The 18,223-nt window shown below is 41.9% G+C and overlaps 1 protein-coding gene across 1 annotated transcript; it reads right to left on the minus strand.

The window, feature by feature from the left end:
* Positions 1 to 754: 754 nt before the first annotated feature.
* Positions 755 to 17,900, minus strand: MEDAG (mesenteric estrogen dependent adipogenesis). The gene is made up of 5 exons (XM_089512548.1): positions 17,560 to 17,900; positions 8,164 to 8,273; positions 7,400 to 7,512; positions 4,008 to 4,293; positions 755 to 3,238 (listed from the first exon to the last, which is right to left on the minus strand). Exons 1-5 carry the CDS (start codon positions 17,868 to 17,870, stop codon positions 3,135 to 3,137), a joined length of 924 nt encoding a protein of 307 aa, XP_089368674.1. The 5' UTR covers positions 17,871 to 17,900; the 3' UTR covers positions 755 to 3,134.
* Positions 17,901 to 18,223: the final 323 nt, after the last annotated feature.

The raw sequence follows: 18,223 nt of genomic DNA on the forward strand, positions 1-18,223 counted from the left end.
TTGCCTTTTCTTGGTCCTTGCAGGGACGCCTAAGTAAAAACAGCATTTGAGCTTAGTTACTCCCTAAAAGCAAAAATGGCGTAAGGTCAGAGGTCTGCAGGAGTGCTTTGTCCCCCACCAGTGGGACACAATATATTGTGTGAGCATTGGAAAGGGCCTTCTTTGTTGTGGCCCCCTGGTTGTGTAATGCCCTTTCTAAGAGGCTTGATTAGTATGATGCTTACTTCATTTCAGTGTCAAGTTAAAACATGACATTTGATTAAACCATTTGAAGTCAAATGATTTTATCAATTATGTACACAGTTTTAACTTGTTTTAATGTGTTAAGATATCTGATGTATTTCTCAGGCTGTAAATTAGCTTTTTAATGTTTTACATTTTGATTTGATTTTACTATGTACCAACCCCAGATTTTTCAATATGGGATGAAATATATATTTATATATATGTGTGTGTGTGTGAGAGAGAGAGAGAGAGAGAGAGAACATTCTGCAATGAACTTACCATAGATGTAGATTTTAATAACCCAATTTGGGAAAAGTAGCTTTTGTTGTTGCTTTTATTAAAGACACCTTAGCTTAGAAAGTCCTGCTGATTTGCCAGAAATCTTGTAATATGAATAGATCTGCCTTGTACCCATCTCCAAACCTTATTATCAGTTCTTCCTCCAAGACCTCAAACAATTATTAGATTAACCCGGCCTCTTATCTAGTATATGGAATGTACACACATTTGGGAGGAGGAAATGAAGACATCAGTTCAAAATCTCTCTTTATTGTGAAATAATGATACTCAAAGGCACTGAACAGAATCATATGTACAATGAGGTTGACTAACATTTAAAGCATGTAGTATGATAATGGCAAAAGCCTGGGAGGGAACAATCTCACAGACCTCATTCATTCTAGTCATACAGAATTCCATTGCCGAAGCAATGCTAAAGTGGTGCTTTGCCAAAAAGGTCCCATACAACCTTAATATAGCTAAGGGCAGCATTTCCACGTAGATATATAAAAATTGTGTTCAAATATAAAGGCATACAGAATGGATAAACTATTCTCCATAAACAAAAAGCAAATAATATATCATGCCCAATTATGCTTGCCAGATGCAAATACGTGCCCCAACAACCTCTCAAATAGCTTGCTTTATTGTAGAATTCCTACAATTTATGTATTTTTAGACTTAAAAGATTAACTTCCCAGTCACGTATTCACTTATGTTTACAAGTTCATTTAGCATCTGATGTGAACAGTTATTTATTCCAGTTTACAGTCCTCATGCAGGCTGCCCATTTTGCTTTTGGAGGAAGTGGTGAAGCTGTGTGCAGAAAACATGCCTCATCCAAGAAAATAAAGTTAACAAACCTTCCCAAGAAGGGAACAGACAAGGGAATGTAATTTACTTGTGGTTTTTTTTTTTAATTCTCAAGAGAAAAAAATGTTTTAAGTATTACATCTGAAAAAGACAGCTAGGAATCTCTCAGCCAGTTAACCATACACCAGTATGCTCTAGTCATGTCTATACAGCTACATGGGATACGGTGGTAAAACCATTAATGTCATTAATTATTTTGTATGGATGATGTGGGCTTTTCTGCTCTGCATGATATACAGGATCATGTAGCAGAGTGATAAAGTAATTAATGTATGTTAACTTTGACTGGAAAAAACATTCCTGTTTATTGCATTCAAAATAACCCTTTATGTGTACATGAATTTTGCCACCAACAAGCAGCTCAGAGCAACAGTTGAATTGGGCTCCATTTACTCTAATTTGTGAACACACCGAGAAGAATCTATGCTGTAACATCAGCTTTAAGGCACCTACGGCCCCTAGTTAAAGACTAGAGGGAAGCTGCGAAAAATAATACTGTGATTTCATTACCTCAATTGCAGAGGCAATGCATGTTATAATTCTGCAATTACTCAGAGTATACTCCATGTGACAACTCATTTTGTTATTAGTTTCTTCAAATATATAACCAGTTATTACCTTTAACTTATATCATTATTTAAAAACCCTTTAAACCTTATCATATTTAGCATCTCTGTGTCATGACATTCATATAAATTGTAAGATACGCAATACTGAGGCTGCTGCCACACTGCAGAAATACAGCAGTTTCACACCACTTTAGCTTCCATGGCTCAATGCTATGAAATTCTGGGGTTTGTAGTTTATTGTGACACTAAAGCTCCCTAATGGGGAAGGCTAAATAGCTCACAAAACTAGAAATCCCAGAATCCCATAGCATTGAGTCATGGCAGTTAAACTGGCATCAAACTATTTTATTTCTACAGTGTGGCAGCAATGCAAGACTTAGTGATCTCACTACTTATTACGTCAAAGAACGGAAGACAAAACTGCATTAAAAATTTAACAGCAGATTCTTCCATTTCCTTCCAGTAGATCTTACAGTACTTCAGAAGAAAACAAGTGAACAACTTAAGATGCAGATAGAGCAAGCTATGGAAAGATGTTTGTTTTCTCTTCAGCCACATAGTAAAATCTTTTCAAACCAAAGCAAAGCTATACATTAAGCATCAGTTGTCTGAATAACACATAAATGCACCTCAGGTCAAGTAGTGCATATGCTAGTTCTTCAAGTTCACACTTTTTGTTAAAAAGCCTGCACTTACTTTAGTTTATAATACTACCTGATCTACCTTTTGTGCATTAGAAGCAGTTTTGAAATCCTTTAGGCTTGGCACTGGACAGTGATATGCATTCTAAAAAGTATAAAAACAACTTGCCAGTTATGGTCTCAGTCAGCTTTTAAAATTTGGGAGTTATTTCAACTCACTAGTACCGTAATATAGATTTAAAATCCTTCTATCTAGCTCTATGCTTAAGTCTAATAGCAAGAAAGCTCTATGCTCCCAACAGCTCTTAATATGCTGAATGAAGAACCAACACTGCAGGTAGCATTTCAAAAATCAGAAGGATCTTCCTGAATCGCAGAAACCAACTGGAATGCCAGAACATCCTGCACCTTGGGGCAAGATGCAGAACAGCAAACTTCCTTTCAGAAATTCTTAGCATTCTGCAATAAGGATGTTTCTACCATGGTACATCTTCTTTTCTTCTAACGCAGCTTCTCCAACTTAAGAAAACTCAGTTCCAATGTGTAGTCAGTCCTCTGATTTTTGAACCCCTGAAAATGTCCAAACTGTTAAAGGAGATTCTGTCCAAGATGACTGTGGTGTCCAGTTGCCATTAAACACATCGTCTAAAGCTGCAAGACAATACAAAAAGAGAAGTTACTATATATATATAAGGATACAGAGACATTCATGTGATCCTTGACTAAAAAAGCCTGAAAATCTGAAATACTAGACCAAAATGGCATGAATATGTTCCTTAATAATTTGTTAACTCCTAAGAATCACAGTACTTATTAAAAATATGTTTGACTTGGATGGTAACAATAGGAGTTTTGAAAATGCTTTTCCAAACAGGTCCTGTGGAGGTACAAGGGACATTGAGAAGCAGACGCTTCCCAGATGAACAGAGGCACGAGGCTGATGAGCAACATATATGATCAAAGGTTTAGATAACAAAACAGATTCCTGAAAGTGTGAGAAAGTGCTACCCTTAAGCACTTCAAGGGGACATATGAAGGGGTGAAAATGGCAAACAGAAAAGAGAAGCCTAAGATTGTCCATGGAGATTATATAGTCAGGCATGATGACAGCGGTATTGTCTAATTTTGAATACTGAAGGTCAGAGATAGGTAAAGCAGGAAAAAGTGATCAAATATGAAAGAGAGATTTAAGTTGGTTCTTGAATATTCAAAAGTCAAACGAGAAATACAAAAAATTGTGTTTTTATCTCCTGACAAATAATTGCTTTTGAACGCACACATTAAATTTTTATGAACTAGCACTTTTCTAGTATCCAACCTGGTAGCACCTCAATGAAAATGAAAGATCACAAGGAAACATCTGCTAATCCTGATCAAAATTCTAGCTTTGGAAAATAAAGTTACTAAGTTACCAACTTACTTCTGGAGATAATGCTGAATTTTCTATCTGAAAAGCTGTTGGAACGTAGATTTGGTTCACTCATTTTATCCAGAAACTTGGTTATAATGTCTTTCTTCTCTGGTTTGGTACTGGACAAGTTAAGAACTTTCCCGTTAATTGAAACTGTGCTTTTGCTCAACCCAAACCAATAAAAAAAATCAAACAAGGCATCAGATTTGAATTCAAAAGAGAAGGTGAGGCTTTCTTCATTGACAAGATGTGTTCCTGAAGGAAAAAACTTCTTCACAACATCCCGGAAATCAAACTGTACAAAGAGAAAATTATATATATATATATATATTAAGACACATAAACCAAACGAATTATTTTCCTGTGCTTCCAGCTGTTAAATCTGGGAGAGTTTTATATCTCAAGAGTACTTCAACTACAGCTTTAAAACACTAACTATGCTACTATTGATATACATGTGATTGTTTCCTGTCGTACTAGCTGGTTACTGCATACAATGTTTGATTGTGTGGCGTGGAAGAGATCCCTACCTTTAACATACATTGATTTTTAATATTGGTCTCAATGCCATGTGAATTAAAATCCTAGTAAGGGTAGAATTAGCTTGAAAGTTACAAAATTTTGGAACAACCTCATGTGGATTTCACGCTCCAAAAAGTCATAATCAGAGCCTAATAATCTTCTCACTTGCCTGTGGTATAGTTTACAGAATGAAACAATGGATTTAAAGCAGCCTCTCAGAAGGACTTTAAGCAGCATTAGAGCCTTCTTATCTACCAGGTTTTATGACTGCAAGAATGTGAAATAATTACAAAAGTACCAAAAGCACCACTGCAAAGGTGAACAAAGTGTGACAAGTCTAATGAATTGAAAAGAATAAAGATATAATGGATAGAACAATACAATGTATGCAGTAACCAACCACAGTTGGTCTTCCACATTTGCAGCTTTGACTTTTGCAGCTTTTATTATTTGTAGTTTTGATTAATATGTTCTCCCTAGGAATCTCTAGGTCCTCCAGCACAACTCTGCCAGAAGTTGACCACAGAGTTGTCCGTTCCTAGAGAAAACACTTCTCTAGGCATTTGTAGGTCCCCTAGCATGATTATATGCTCAACTTTTGGCAGATGTTGACCACAGAATTACCCTGGAGGATCTGGAGATTTCTAGAGAGGTGTTCTCTCAGGTTAAAAAAATAGTGTTTTATTTGCGGATTTTCCACATTCTTCACCTCAACCCCAGCGAATGCGGAAGGACCACTGCAGTACAACAGGAAACAATCACACATATATCAGTAACATGTATAGAAGGCATATGAGATAAACAGGGCATTAACCACAATTGCATACGAATGATAGAGATATGTGGCTTGATTTAAGCTCCAAATAACTACGTATAAGTAACAAAGTACCTGGCTAGACTGAAACTCACAAGTAACAGTCACATGTACTCAACAGCATGTATGAAAGGCAAGTAAACTAACCTGAGCATTAACCACAACAGCATATAAATCACATATATAATACACGTGTGTGGATTGACTCGATCCAGACAACTGCATATGACTTTTATTTATATGTAATTGTTTGGACCTTAAGTCAAGCCACATACCTCTATCATATGTTTGCAACTGTGGTAAATGTTGCATTTATCTCACATGCTTCTATACCTGTTATTGATATACATGTGATTGTTTCCTGTCGTAGTAGTTGGTTACTGCATACATTGTTTTGTCCTATCCATTGTATCTTTATTCTTGTCAATATATCATTTTCAATTAATTAGACTTGTCTGGTGCTTTTGGCACTTTTGTAATTGTTTCCATTTTATACTGCAGCCTCCCCTTTTTCCATTTACAAAACGTGAGAGAATGCTCTGTCCCTGAGACATTCATAAGCAACCAGGAATTTAGCTAAAAGCCACTTAGAAGCAAAATCCATCCAGTGTCTTATTCTTATCCCAAAGCAATAACAGACCCTCTGCCTTGCTATGTTTTATGCTTCTAAAGCTGGACTCAGATTACAACCAGCATATATTCCTTCAGGTACACTACTGAAGTTACGTTACTGTTTTCATAATAGATTTATTAAAGATAACTATGGTGGGTTACAGGCCACCATTTCGGACGTCCTCAGGACATCCCAGTTTGAAAAAGGGGCGTCTCTTCTAGACACCCCTACTCCTATTATGGACAGAGTCCGTAACAAATGGTGGCGGCCGTTCCACACGGCTGCCGCCATTTTGACGTAGCAGATGCTGTGCGTCCGCACGTCACGCAGCGGAAGTGACGCTGCGAGTACGCGACTAGCGCCTCGCGGCGTTGCTTCCGGGCCGCAAGAAGGAGCGCGATTTTCACGCTCCTTCTTGGCAGCGTCCGGGAACCGCACCGTTTGGCTGCTGCGGTTCCCGGATGCTGCAACCGGCGGCGGCAGCAGACTGCCGCTTCTCGGCAGTCTGTAAAGCACCTATATATATTAAAAAATCAGAATCAAGGCTGCCCTCAGTCTTGAGCATTAATCGTGATTGCAGGACAGTAGGTTTAGAATATATATTTAAAAGATGACAAATAGTAACAAGTTTCAAGTATACATTAAGTCTCCCTTATCTGAAATCCAAAATCTGAAACTTTTTGAGCTCATGATGCTTTGAGGCTTCAATTTTGCCTTTCTGATTTTGGATTTTTGAATACAGAAGTAGCAAAGTACATCCTATAGTTGCAAGGGTGGCAGGAGATGTGTGGCTGGCAAGAGATGTGTCTGGAAAAAGATGCGATGATTTGTGAAATGGAGGGATATGTGGATTCACAGCAGCATTTCTGCTGTTTCACAGATCCTTGCATGTCTCACCAGCCTAGCGAATACAGTACAGATACATACTACGCCACTTACATTCCTCAATATGAAAAAATCCCAACTCCCAAACACTTCTAGTCCCAAGCATTTTGGATAAAGGATACTCAACCTGTACAAATATTAGCATAAGACTTGGAAATGCTGAGGCATGTTCAGCAAATATTATCCTGGAATAGAATTCTAACTTGAGAAGGCAGAATATTTCTCCAAAGTCATTAAACAATTTCACTTCCCTAATATGAATGGACCCCTAATTAGTCTGTCAAATACATACAAGGTCCAGAAGCAAGTCAAACAACAGTGGTGGTGTGTGTGCTTCTGATCATTTTTACTTTAAAAAACCCAAAATATTTCTGTTTTCTGTTAACAAAATAAAAGTTTAAATGCTAAGAAGTAAAGTAAGAAAAGGTTTAAAGGCAATAAGGTAATAACTTGCTAAACTGGGCACACCTTGTAAAACAACCAGCAAGGCCACATAAACTTCCTCTGAATTTTCCTTCGATACTGGCCTTTGTCTCAAAACAGACATCAAAGCTCTGAATGCCTCACCTGAAGTTTATAGCTTTCCCCGATCACAGATGATATTACGTTGTTCATTCCATTTTCAATCTGTCTTCTCATCTTTGGATGCCGGGTGTTCACAAGCAAGGCGTAGGTCTTTTCTAATGAGAGATTGGAAATCGATATTTCACTACAGCTTCATTTACGCCTGTGGACTACTGCATATTACGGAGTTATCACTGATGTTATGCACCTGTTTAACATTTGGGGATTCCCTGTAAAGAGGCACTTTTATGGGCCTTTTCTCCCCCGCCCATGTAGTGTCCAACACAGGTGTCTTACATTCTCACATGTTCCCAAATACATCACAGGTGCATGTGGTATGTTCATTAATTTCATAACATGCAAAATATCCCTCACGCACAACATCTGATAAGACACATAACTGGTGTTGTCATTACTGATAAACCTTATATTGTAGTCTTGTCAGAGAAGCAATATAGTGTACTGGTTTGAGCACTGGACTATGACTGGAGCTCAGGGTTCAAATGCTGACTTGGCCATGAAAACCAAAGCAAGTCACACTCTCTCAGCCTCAGATGGCAATGGCAAACCCCATCTGAAGAAATTTGCCAAGAAACCTGTGATAGGTTTCACTTAGGGTTGTCATAAGCCAGAAACAACTTGAAGGCACACAAGAATAGCAACAACAAAGTTTTATCAGTATCGCATAACAAGGATCTATGTAATTCTTTATTGCCACCTAAGCAATCCTACATACAGATTTTAAGGACAGTTTTACTCACACATACCTTTTGAAGAACTGTATTTTGTTTTGACATTAACAAAAAATACCAACGGTCGACCCAATATAGCCTCTCTGTAGTTTTTATAGTCATAATGGGTGTTAAGTTCCACGTACCTGTTCAAGAGATGAAAGTTGCTCATTAGAGATTGAATGTAAGTAAAACAAAAATCAGACCACTGTTTTAATCTGTAATCAGCCTTAAAAGCAAACTGTGCAAGAAATAAAGAAAATTAACCTAGAACCATTTTCTCTTAAATGGATCCACAATGGGGGCCAGAAGCTTGGGGAAATGAGAGAGAGAGAGAGAGAAGTTTCATTAACCTTCTCAAAGAAGTTGAAACTAAATTTTGTTTCCCAGTCCCCCCCCCCTTTTTTTTTTTACTACTGCTGTCATAAAAGGAATATGAAAGAATGTGAATTCATCTCATGTCCCTCATTAGACTTTTACAAAACAACCTCAAAAATATCAAATCTGGACCATATGGCATAAACAATACTAGAATTACTCTGTGCCTCCTCCATACCAGGTTTAGAGTTCTGAAGCTTTTCTTTTTCATTCGTTCTTTCTTTGCTTGGAAATAAGTGGAATTTAGCTGGACATCCTCCAAATGGAATTTAGCTTTACTGTTTAAAGTGAGTATGAAATCAAGACCGTATTGACTTATGAAGTTCAGTCAATCTATTACTTCTGAAGTACACAATCAGCATAAGCAGGAATGACCACATCTCCTGTTTTGAACGCTATTTTTTCAGCGTAGCAATTTATTACGAAGAAAAACAGCACCATAAAAATAATGACTACTATATGTGGTTACAGACAAGTCACATTTCTAAAGCAATATATTCTAGTTTTAAGTTTTCTCTTCTATTGGGAGATAATTTAATTTGAAATTCCATCAAGTTACACAGTCTTCAAAGCCTCTTACTTTGGCACTGGCCCAATGAAGTAATGCGAGCAACTCAAAACCAACTGGGGAAGCACAGGTCTTACAAGTTTCTCCACGATATGATCCTGTGCCAAGTGTCTCTCTCATGGTTCCAAACACAACAATCAAGTTTCAAATGTCAGCACAGTTTTTGCATCAACCTAAATTATGATAACTCAGACCAAACTAGTTTAGCTCAGTTATTGGCTAGAAGGAATATTTTATCTTCACAAAGGCTGAAAAAAGCAACAACACTTCAACCTGATTCCAACTGATAGTTCTACTTAGGGAAGACCTCCTGAATCAATGTTCTTTACTTAATTGTTGAGTTGCCCATTCATTGGGAACTAGAAACTGGATTTCTAAAAATTCACAAAGCCTAAAAAATTCGCAAAGCCTAAAAAGCAGCAACACTCAGGCCTGATTTCAAGTCCTGAACCAATGTCCTGATTCAAGGCCACCTGAATAAATGCTGTTTACTTAACTATTGAGTTACTCATCCATTGGGAACTAGAAACTAGATTTAGGAATCCTTTCTCTTTATAAAAGCTAAAAAAGGGGCCTGATTCCAACTGATAGTTCTGCCTAGAGAAGACCTCCTTTACTTAAGTGCTGAGTTACCCATTCAATGGGAACTAGAAATTGGATTTAGGGTGTTTTGTGTGTGCTAAGGTAATATATTATTATAATTCCAACAAATTGACTTTCCTCTAAAGAGCACAAGGCAGCACACATGGGTGTCCTCTTCAATTTTATCCTTACAGCAGCTCTGTGAGGTAAGTCAGACTGAGAGAAATAACTGGCTCAAAGTCATCAAGTGAGCTTCATAGATGATTTGAACCTGCATTCACAGTCTAAGTCCAACATCTAACTACTGCACAACACTGGCTCCCTTTTTGCATTATCTGCAAAGTATACTGACCAATCTTTGCATTAAGAAGCAGAAATCAAGGGAAAGGCTTATAAAAGAAAATGCCCAGTTTCCATCAGATCAATTTAAATTTCAATCATGCTGGTTCAGTGTTAATTCAAGTTAATATGTAAGCCAGTTTAGGGAAGACCCATGCAATTCCCTTTCATGAAAGTGGTAGTTTAGGCACAAATAATTAATCCCATAAACTGGAATAAAGATAGGAGACCACATACATATCCTTTAGGGTTTTAAGACTCCTTAAAACAGGGGTAGGCAACCTTTTTGAGCCGGGGGCCAGGTTGGTGTCCCTCAGACAACTGGGGGGCCAAAGCCGGGGGTGGAGCTTCCACCCCCTGGGGGCGGAGCTTCCACCCCCAGGGGCCAGGCCACCTCCTCTTTGCTGGCCCCTGACGGGGCCCCAGGCCCTGTCAGAGGCCAGGAAAGAGCCGGCGGGGACCGCCAGCGCTGGAGGCCTCCCCGTCTTTGCTGGCTCCTGACGCCAGGGCCCCGCTGCCGCCGTCAGAGCCCTCCTGGAGGGCCCCTGCGATGGCAACTGGCCTCCCAGGGGCCCGCTGCCACCGCCGGGGCCCTCTTGGAGGACCCCAGCGAAGGCAACGGGCCTCTGGGAGGCCCGCTGCCGTCGCAGGAGCCCTCCTGGAGGGCCCCAGCGACGGCAACTGGCCTCCCAGGGGCCCGCTGCCGCCGTCGGAGCCCTCCTGGAGGGCCCAGCGACGGCAACTGACCTCCCAGGGGCCCGCTGCCGCCGTCGGAGCCCTCCTGGAGGCCCCAGCGAAGGCAACGGGCCTCCCAGGAGCCCGCTGCCTCCGTTGGAGCCCTCCTGGAGGACTCCAGTGAAGGCAACGGGCCTCTGGGAGGCCCGCTGCCATCGCAGGAGCCCTCCTGGAGGGCCCCAGCGACGGCAACGAGCCTCCCAGGGGCCCGCTGCCGGCGTCGGAGCCCTTCTGGAGGACCCCGGCGAAGGCAACGGGCCTCTGGGAGGCCCACTGCCATCACAGGAGCCCTCCTGGAGGGCCCCAGCGATGGCAACTGGCCTCCCAGGGGCCCGCTGCCATCACAGGAGCCCTCCTGGAGGGCCCCAGCGACGGCAACTGGCCTCCCAGGGGCCCACTGCCGCCGTCGGAGCCCTCCTGGAGGACCCCGGTGAAGGCAACAGGCCTCTGGGAGGCCCGCTGCCGTCACAGGAGCCCTCCTGGAGGGCCCCAGCGACGGCAACTGGCCTCCCAGGGGCCCGCTGCTGCCGTTGGAGCCCTCCTGGAGGACCCCAGCGACGGCTACAGGCCTCCCAGAGGCCCGTTGCGGCTGCTGGAGCCCCGTTTCAGGGCTCCGGAGGCCGCAGCGGGCCTCTTAATGGGCACCGCCATTTTGAAGGACAAAATGGCGGAAATCGGCGGCGATTTCGGCGGCGGGAGGGACCGGGGGCCGGCAGAAAGGTGCCCGCGCGCCGGATCCGGCCCGCGGGCCGGAGGTTGCCGACCCCTGCCTTAAAATGTGCTGAACTCTACAATGATTTGTGTGGTGTTTTGATTTTGTCTGTAAAAATCTATTATTATTATTATTTTTAAAAAAACTGTTCCTGGTAGAACTGATTTGTTGATATGGATCAATGCAAATCTCTGCATTTTGGCATCTCCTTGGTGTGTGTGATTCTGTGGACTGTTACGATGAGTGTTCTGATGAGTGCCACTTCAGAACTGACCATTATGCCACACTGCATAGGGATTTGCTGTTCAAACGAGAAAGGTCAGACTGAGTGGATGATAATCTTTCATTACAAAAAAAAAATCCATCCATTTATTTGTACTGGATAACCAAAAATCCTGCAGCCATGCTACAGTAATGGGAACTATAATCCAGCACAGCTGCAGCAATTCATATTTAGAAATGCCAGTATACAAGCAAACACTTTAAGTCCTTTTTTGGATCCCGGCCTACGTAAATATAAAACAACAGTTCAGACTCATCATTGTCATTTGGAAACTTCCTGAAAAATATTACAGTACAAGCAAACTGGCAGAGTCAAAGCCTTGCAATCATTTTGTTTAATGACCTGGTGTAAAAGCTTCAAGTAGTGTTTACAAAGAGTCATGTTCAATTTGTTTAACAATAACTGGCTTATCAGTGTTTTAGATGAATTATGATCTTCAACAAAGGCCTGTAATGAGATGCTAATAGAATTAAAATAAAGGATACTGAAAATAACATTATTCTACTTACATAATTAGATCAGTTAAGACCCCAAAATCAAGTATACCATGGTATTCCTCCAAACACATCATGTTATTTTTTAAGACTTTCTGGAAGCCTCATTTTACCCAATTTCACACTACATAAGCTTCTAATCTTATACTTGCTCAGGCATTTAAGAGGAATATATTCCACTTAGTGGCTGAATGTACTACACAGGCTCACACTAGTATTGCTACTACAGTTTAAAACTAAAATCACTAATTTCTAGCAAACACACCAGCAGTAGGACAGAAAATCCAGATTTGTTTTCCTACGATAGCACTAATATGGTAGTTGGAACATGTAAGGTGGCAATGCAAGATGCCAAGCAGACAGGGAAAAGTTGGATGGATGGTACTATAAACAAACCCTCCCATTGAGTCAGTATTCTGGCTAGACCAGTCATACCATTTATCCAATGAAGGTGATTAATTTGCAGTGAGCTACACATATAAATTAACCCATACAAAGATTATACCACTCTTTAAATGGCAACTGCAAGGCACTAGAAACCCCCAAACCTGCTTTTGAAAATGCCATCAAGGAAGAAAGGTGCTGTAAATTTCCAACACTGGAAAATCATTAACACCAATAACTAAGCAAGCATTTCTAACCTGTTTTGTTTTAGTTAATGTCTTTCTCAGGTATGCAAGTTTACCTTATTTTATACATACCAACACACATACACATACACACATGTGCACACTTGTAACCTGATGTTCTAGAACAAGTAGTTCAAGTCTCTATTTGGAGTTATTAAAGAGGGATATGACACCATTTCTTTCATAGTATGGATGCATGCATTTAAGTCCAAGCATTTTCCATCTATGTCACTTCATAGTTGCATGCAATAACTCTCTTTTCTCACCCATTTCTACCTCCAATTCTTAATGCACTAACGTAAATACAGTTGGTCCTCCACATTTGCAGCTTTGATTATTCACAAATTAAATTGGCAACATCAGCCAGAAATCATGCTGGAGGACCTAGAGCTTCCTAAAGAGTGCACTTCTGTAGGCACTGGTAGGTCTTCCAGCAAAATTCTATGGTCAACCGTAGAGTTCTGCTGGAGGAACCAGAAATTCTTAGAGAGGGGTTCCCTCAGGTAAAAAAAAATTGGTGTTTTTGTTATTTGTGGTTTTTCCACTTTCACTGAGGTCCTGTGCTCCTAACCCCAGTGAATGTTGGGGACCCACTGTATATTGGTGCAAAGAGAGGGACACTTCAAATATTCGGAAGCATTATTGTATACCAGCCTGCAAAACAGTGGAGGTTCAGGATGAGGAAGGGCACTCTGAGTTTGCAGTCCAGCACATCTAGAAGGCTCCAGTTGAGGAAACTCAGTGTATAGAATTCCAGTGTAGGCTATCTATAGCAGCTCTTCATTTTCTATAAGAATAAAACTTTTCCATGTATCGTAATAGTCATTTTATGTAAATACAGTTGGTCCTCCACATTTGCAGCTTTGATATCTCAGTAGTACTGCGGATGGAACAGATGGAGGGCTCCAACATTCAGAGAACAAAATCCACTTCTGGGATTAATTTATTCCCTATCCAATATTGTATATCAGGAGTAATGAAACTTTTGGTCCTCCTGATAATTTGGCCTTCATCTGCCATAACCCCTTGCCAATAGCCATGCTTACTAGGGCTTCTGAGAACTGAAATCAAAAACATCTACAGGTTTGCCACCCCTTCTCTATATACTAGACTGATTATCCCTTATCTGAAATACTTGGGACCAGAAATGTTTTGGAGCTTGGAATATTTCCATATACTGTACTTAATGAGATATTGTGGAGTCAGACAGGGGAACCAAGTCTAAACATGAAATTCATATACATGAAAGTAATTTTATACAGTATTTTCAAATAAGTGGTGCATGAAACAAGTTTGTGTACACTGAACCATCAGAAAGCAAATGTGTCATTATTCCAGCCACCCATTTTGGATGATTTCAGATTTTTGGATAAGGGATATTAAGCCTGTACCATTAAGCTGGGTGGACAAACTGCGATGCAAGGACCAAGCGCAGCTCCCAAAGCTGCTTTTACTGTATCTCTCTCCTTTGCCTGCCCCGTTTCCTGGAAACAAAAATGAGCAATTTGAATTTCCAGGAAGCCTCTAGGAGTGGCAAATCACCTTTTAAATATTTGTTGGGGCACATTTGGCATTTTTCTAGTTGTGCTCCTAACATTAGCTACTCCAGAGCCTGAGACAGAGAACTACCATATCCTCCCACTTTTCAAAGCCAGAATTTGGACTTCTGGTTTCCTATTTTTAGGGGGTTTACACGTTTTGCAATCTGTGTGCTCACCACCACCATAAAGGGTCCTGTGATAGAAAACTGTCTAAAATTGCTGGAAATCAAGCATTATATTTTACAATCATCATGACAATCCAAAGAGATGTGATACAAAATGAATTAAGAGGGAAGAAGAAAAGTATGGACATTTCAAGAAGGTCAGTGACTTTTTAAAAAATAAAACGTTTTTAATACTCAGGGTAACCTGTCCTTTAATCCTTATCTGACCAGAGTAAATGCTTAAAAGGTGATTCCTATATTTGGCACAAATGTGCGCACATATATGTATGTGTATTAGTGGCAAGGAGTTTTCACTATGGCAATATTATTGTTGTATGTCCTCGTTACCACAGTTACTGAACAAGCGTTATACTCTTTCAAAAGTCCAAAGTGCGATTTAAAAGCCAAGGTTCAATTCCCCACTCGGCTGTGGAAACCCATTGGGTAATCTTGGGTAAGTCACACACACACCAGAAATTCCCACTACAGGTGGTGCCTTAGGATTACCATAAATCAGAAATGATTTCAAGGCAAACCACCACCTCAGTGTATTATCATATGACATGTTCTTGGTCCTTGTTGGCAATCACCCCCAATTCAGCCGAAGGCCAGCTTGTAGTTGGTTTCCCAACTTTTGCCATGCCTTTCCCATCCCCAGATAGTTTCAAGGAGGTCCTCGACCAAAAGTGGTGCAGGTACAAAGAGGCTAATGTTCCACTTAGGGTGGGGTTAACTGTTAAAACATAGGGCAAATACAAACTTGCATTTTTATTTTTTAGTGGCCACATTGGCTGGGGCATTCTGAGCTATGTCCACTAACTTTTCCACTCTGTTGCCAAAAGTTGCCTCATTCAGAACAGGTCCTGGGTATTTAGACACCTTGCTTCTTTTTCTCTCCTTTCAACTCCATCAAAAATTCCAAGTATTTCTTTAAATTCCTAATCACCTTGAACACACCGACAGAAAGGTTATTAAGAAGGAAGGAAGGAAGCTGAAAATAACAATAAATATTTTCCTATGGGCTGAAAATCTTGACCTAACTTTGGAGTTGACAGGACAGAAAAAGAAGCAAGGTGTCTAAATACTCAGGACCTCTAGTTATTTTGTGTGCTCCTAACACTGACTACTCCAGTTTGAGACATACAACTAGCATAACAAAGACAGAGACACAACCTCACAGCAATTCAAGATGACTTCTTCCTAGAGCTTTGACCACTGAAGAAACCCATGACCAGCTTGGCAAGCCCCCAAAAGTAACTCTTCTGAGCTCTTGTTCCTCCTCATACTTTTCCAGCTTTTGCACTTCAGTCAAACCAAATCTTTTAAAATTTAATCAGGAGCTTTCCTCATGTTTAGCACAGACTGCCTCCAAGCCCAAACAAACATTAGGTACTCGGTGGTACATTCACAACTAGTATTTCTGCTGTTTTGTGCTAGTGCTGCAGAATATGTGCATATCCTTGCTGGACAGGAGCAAAAAAATTAGTCCATTGGCAGCCAATCAGTGCACTTTTCAGGTTTGCCATCCATTCCCTGTTTTCCCCTCCAACACACATTTGTTTTACTCTGAGGAGCTAAACTTTTTCGACCTCTGATTTTGCAGAGAATTTGCCTTCCCCTCCTGTGAGAGATAAGAACCCTATGCATACATGCGCATGCACACCAAACAAAGGCACATGAAGAAAGTATGGAAAAGAGGAGACCTTTAAAGGAAAGCTTTTATTCTAAGCAAACATTCTTATGTTAAAAGGCATAGCAGTGTTAGTCTGGAAAACCAGTACTGTACCATATACACTTGACTATAAGTCGACCTCATGTATAAGTTGAGGGTAGGTTTTGGGGCCAAAATAGACTTATACATGAGTATACATAGTACGTTAAGTGATCTTGCAGTGCCTTTGAAACTAAGGGGCGAAACAGACTGCCCAAAGGGGTGGCTTAAAGCCACCCCTTCCAAAGGAGGATTGCTGTGTCCATAATCCACTTGAAGCCGATCCTTTTCGGTCAGCAAAAAGCCAGCTTTCCCAGCCCTGGGGCAGCTTCCCAGCGTCCAGCAGCGTCCGCCGGAGCACCCAGACGTGTGGGCAGCCAGGCGGCTTCCAGGCGGCTTGAGGGCATGCATCGTCTGCACACCACACCCCCAAGCCGGCTTTTTAGGCCAGTCTGTTTCTGGCCAAAATGAATTTCAGTGATTTGTCGTTCATTTGGCACCCAAAACTTTCTGACAAACAAAACTAAATGTCTCACAAAACAACAATTTCCAGAATTCCATAGCATTGGTACATGGCTGCCAAAGTGGTATCAAACTGGGTTATTTCTGCAGTGTAGGTGCTGCCCCTCCTCTGTCTTTCTCTCTCTCTGGCTGCATTGCACTGCAGAAATGATCTGGTTCGAAACCGCTTTAACTGCCATGACTCAATGCTGGCAAAGAAGACTGAATGTCTCACAAAACTGCAATCCCATAGCACTGAGCCATGGCAGTTAAAGCGGTGTCTAAACAGATCATTTCTGCAATGCAAACACATGCTTTCTCTTTCTTTCTGTCTTTCTAGCTGCATCCACACTGCAGAAATAACCCAGTTTGACACCACTTTAACTGCCATGGCTCCATGCTATCAAATTCTGGAAATTCTGTCAGAATTCTGGTGCCACAACGAACTACAGTTCCCAGAATTCCACAGCATGGAGCCAGGGCAGTTCAAGCAGTGCCAAGCCCATTATTTCTGCAGTGCGGATGCAGCACCCCCCCCCCCTCTCTCTCTCTCTCTCTCTGGCTGCATCCACACTGCAGAAATAATCCAGTCTGATGCCCCTTTGACTGCCCTGGCTCCATGCAATGGAATTCTGGGAACTGTAGCTCTGTGAGCCATTTAGCCTTCTCTGTCAGAGAGCTCTGGCGCCATAATGCATTGCAATCTCCAAAGCGGGTTATTTCTGCAGTGTGGATGCATCCTTCCCTCTCTCTCTCTTGGAAGGATAGGATGGAGGAGGGGGAAAGACCCTTTACCTCTTGAAGTACCCTTTCAGCCTGCACTCTTGCTGGCCGTCGAGGCGGAGGAAGCCGTCGCTGATGACGGTGAAGCCCCCTCCTGCTCCTGCTCCTGCTGCTTCGGAGGGGCTGAGGAGGAGGAGGGCGAGGGGGCCGTTGTGCTCCCCGGGCTGGAGCTGCAGGGCGCGGGGCTGGAGGGCCAGGAGCTGGCGGAGGGGGAGGACCGCCATCTCGCAGTTGCACGTCCTCAGGCCCTGCAGCTCCCCCGAGGAGACCGAGGCCAGGCTGGGGCGCAGCAAGCCTCCCCACGCCGCCGCCGCCGCCGCCATTGTGGAAGGAAGGGAAAGGGAGCTGGCTCTGAGGGAACTGAGGGAAAGGGAGGCCGGCCCAGCAGAAAAAGAAGGAGCTCAGGCGGGGCTCCTCCTCTGAGAAGGAGGAGGAGGAGGAGGTTGTTGTTGTTGCTGTTGTGTGGCATCAAGTCCCTTCAGACTCATAGCCACCCTGAGGCGGTGAAACCATGAACTCCTCTTGGCAAGCTTCCTCACAGAAGAGTTGGAAGAGAGAGAGCCCAAGGCAAGGGCCATCCAGGAAAACGTGGAGGAACAAAGGCACCTGAGCAAGTAGCCTTCCTTTCCAGGCACAGAGGCTACTTTTGCAATGCAAACACACATCATGAAAACTG

The sequence above is a fragment of the Sceloporus occidentalis genome, unplaced genomic scaffold, assembly GCF_023333645.1.
Source record: "Sceloporus occidentalis isolate IW3139 unplaced genomic scaffold, rSceOcc1.0.p SCAF_2, whole genome shotgun sequence".
Classification (NCBI taxonomy): Eukaryota; Metazoa; Chordata; class Lepidosauria; order Squamata; family Phrynosomatidae; genus Sceloporus; species Sceloporus occidentalis.

Bases quoted from the DNA above. Each gene is read 5' to 3' on its own strand.
- MEDAG (XM_089512548.1), bottom strand. From the start codon at position 17,870: ATGGCGGCGGCGGCGGCGGCGTGGGGAGGCTTGCTGCGCCCCAGCCTG. The intron at 8,274-17,559 runs GTAAAGGGTCTT...TCTCTTGAACAG, and splicing joins CTGAAAGGGTACTTCAAGAG to GTACGTGGAACTTAACACCC. The intron at 3,239-4,007 runs GTAAGTTGGTAA...ATTGTCTTGCAG, and splicing joins ATTCAGCATTATCTCCAGAA to CTTTAGACGATGTGTTTAAT.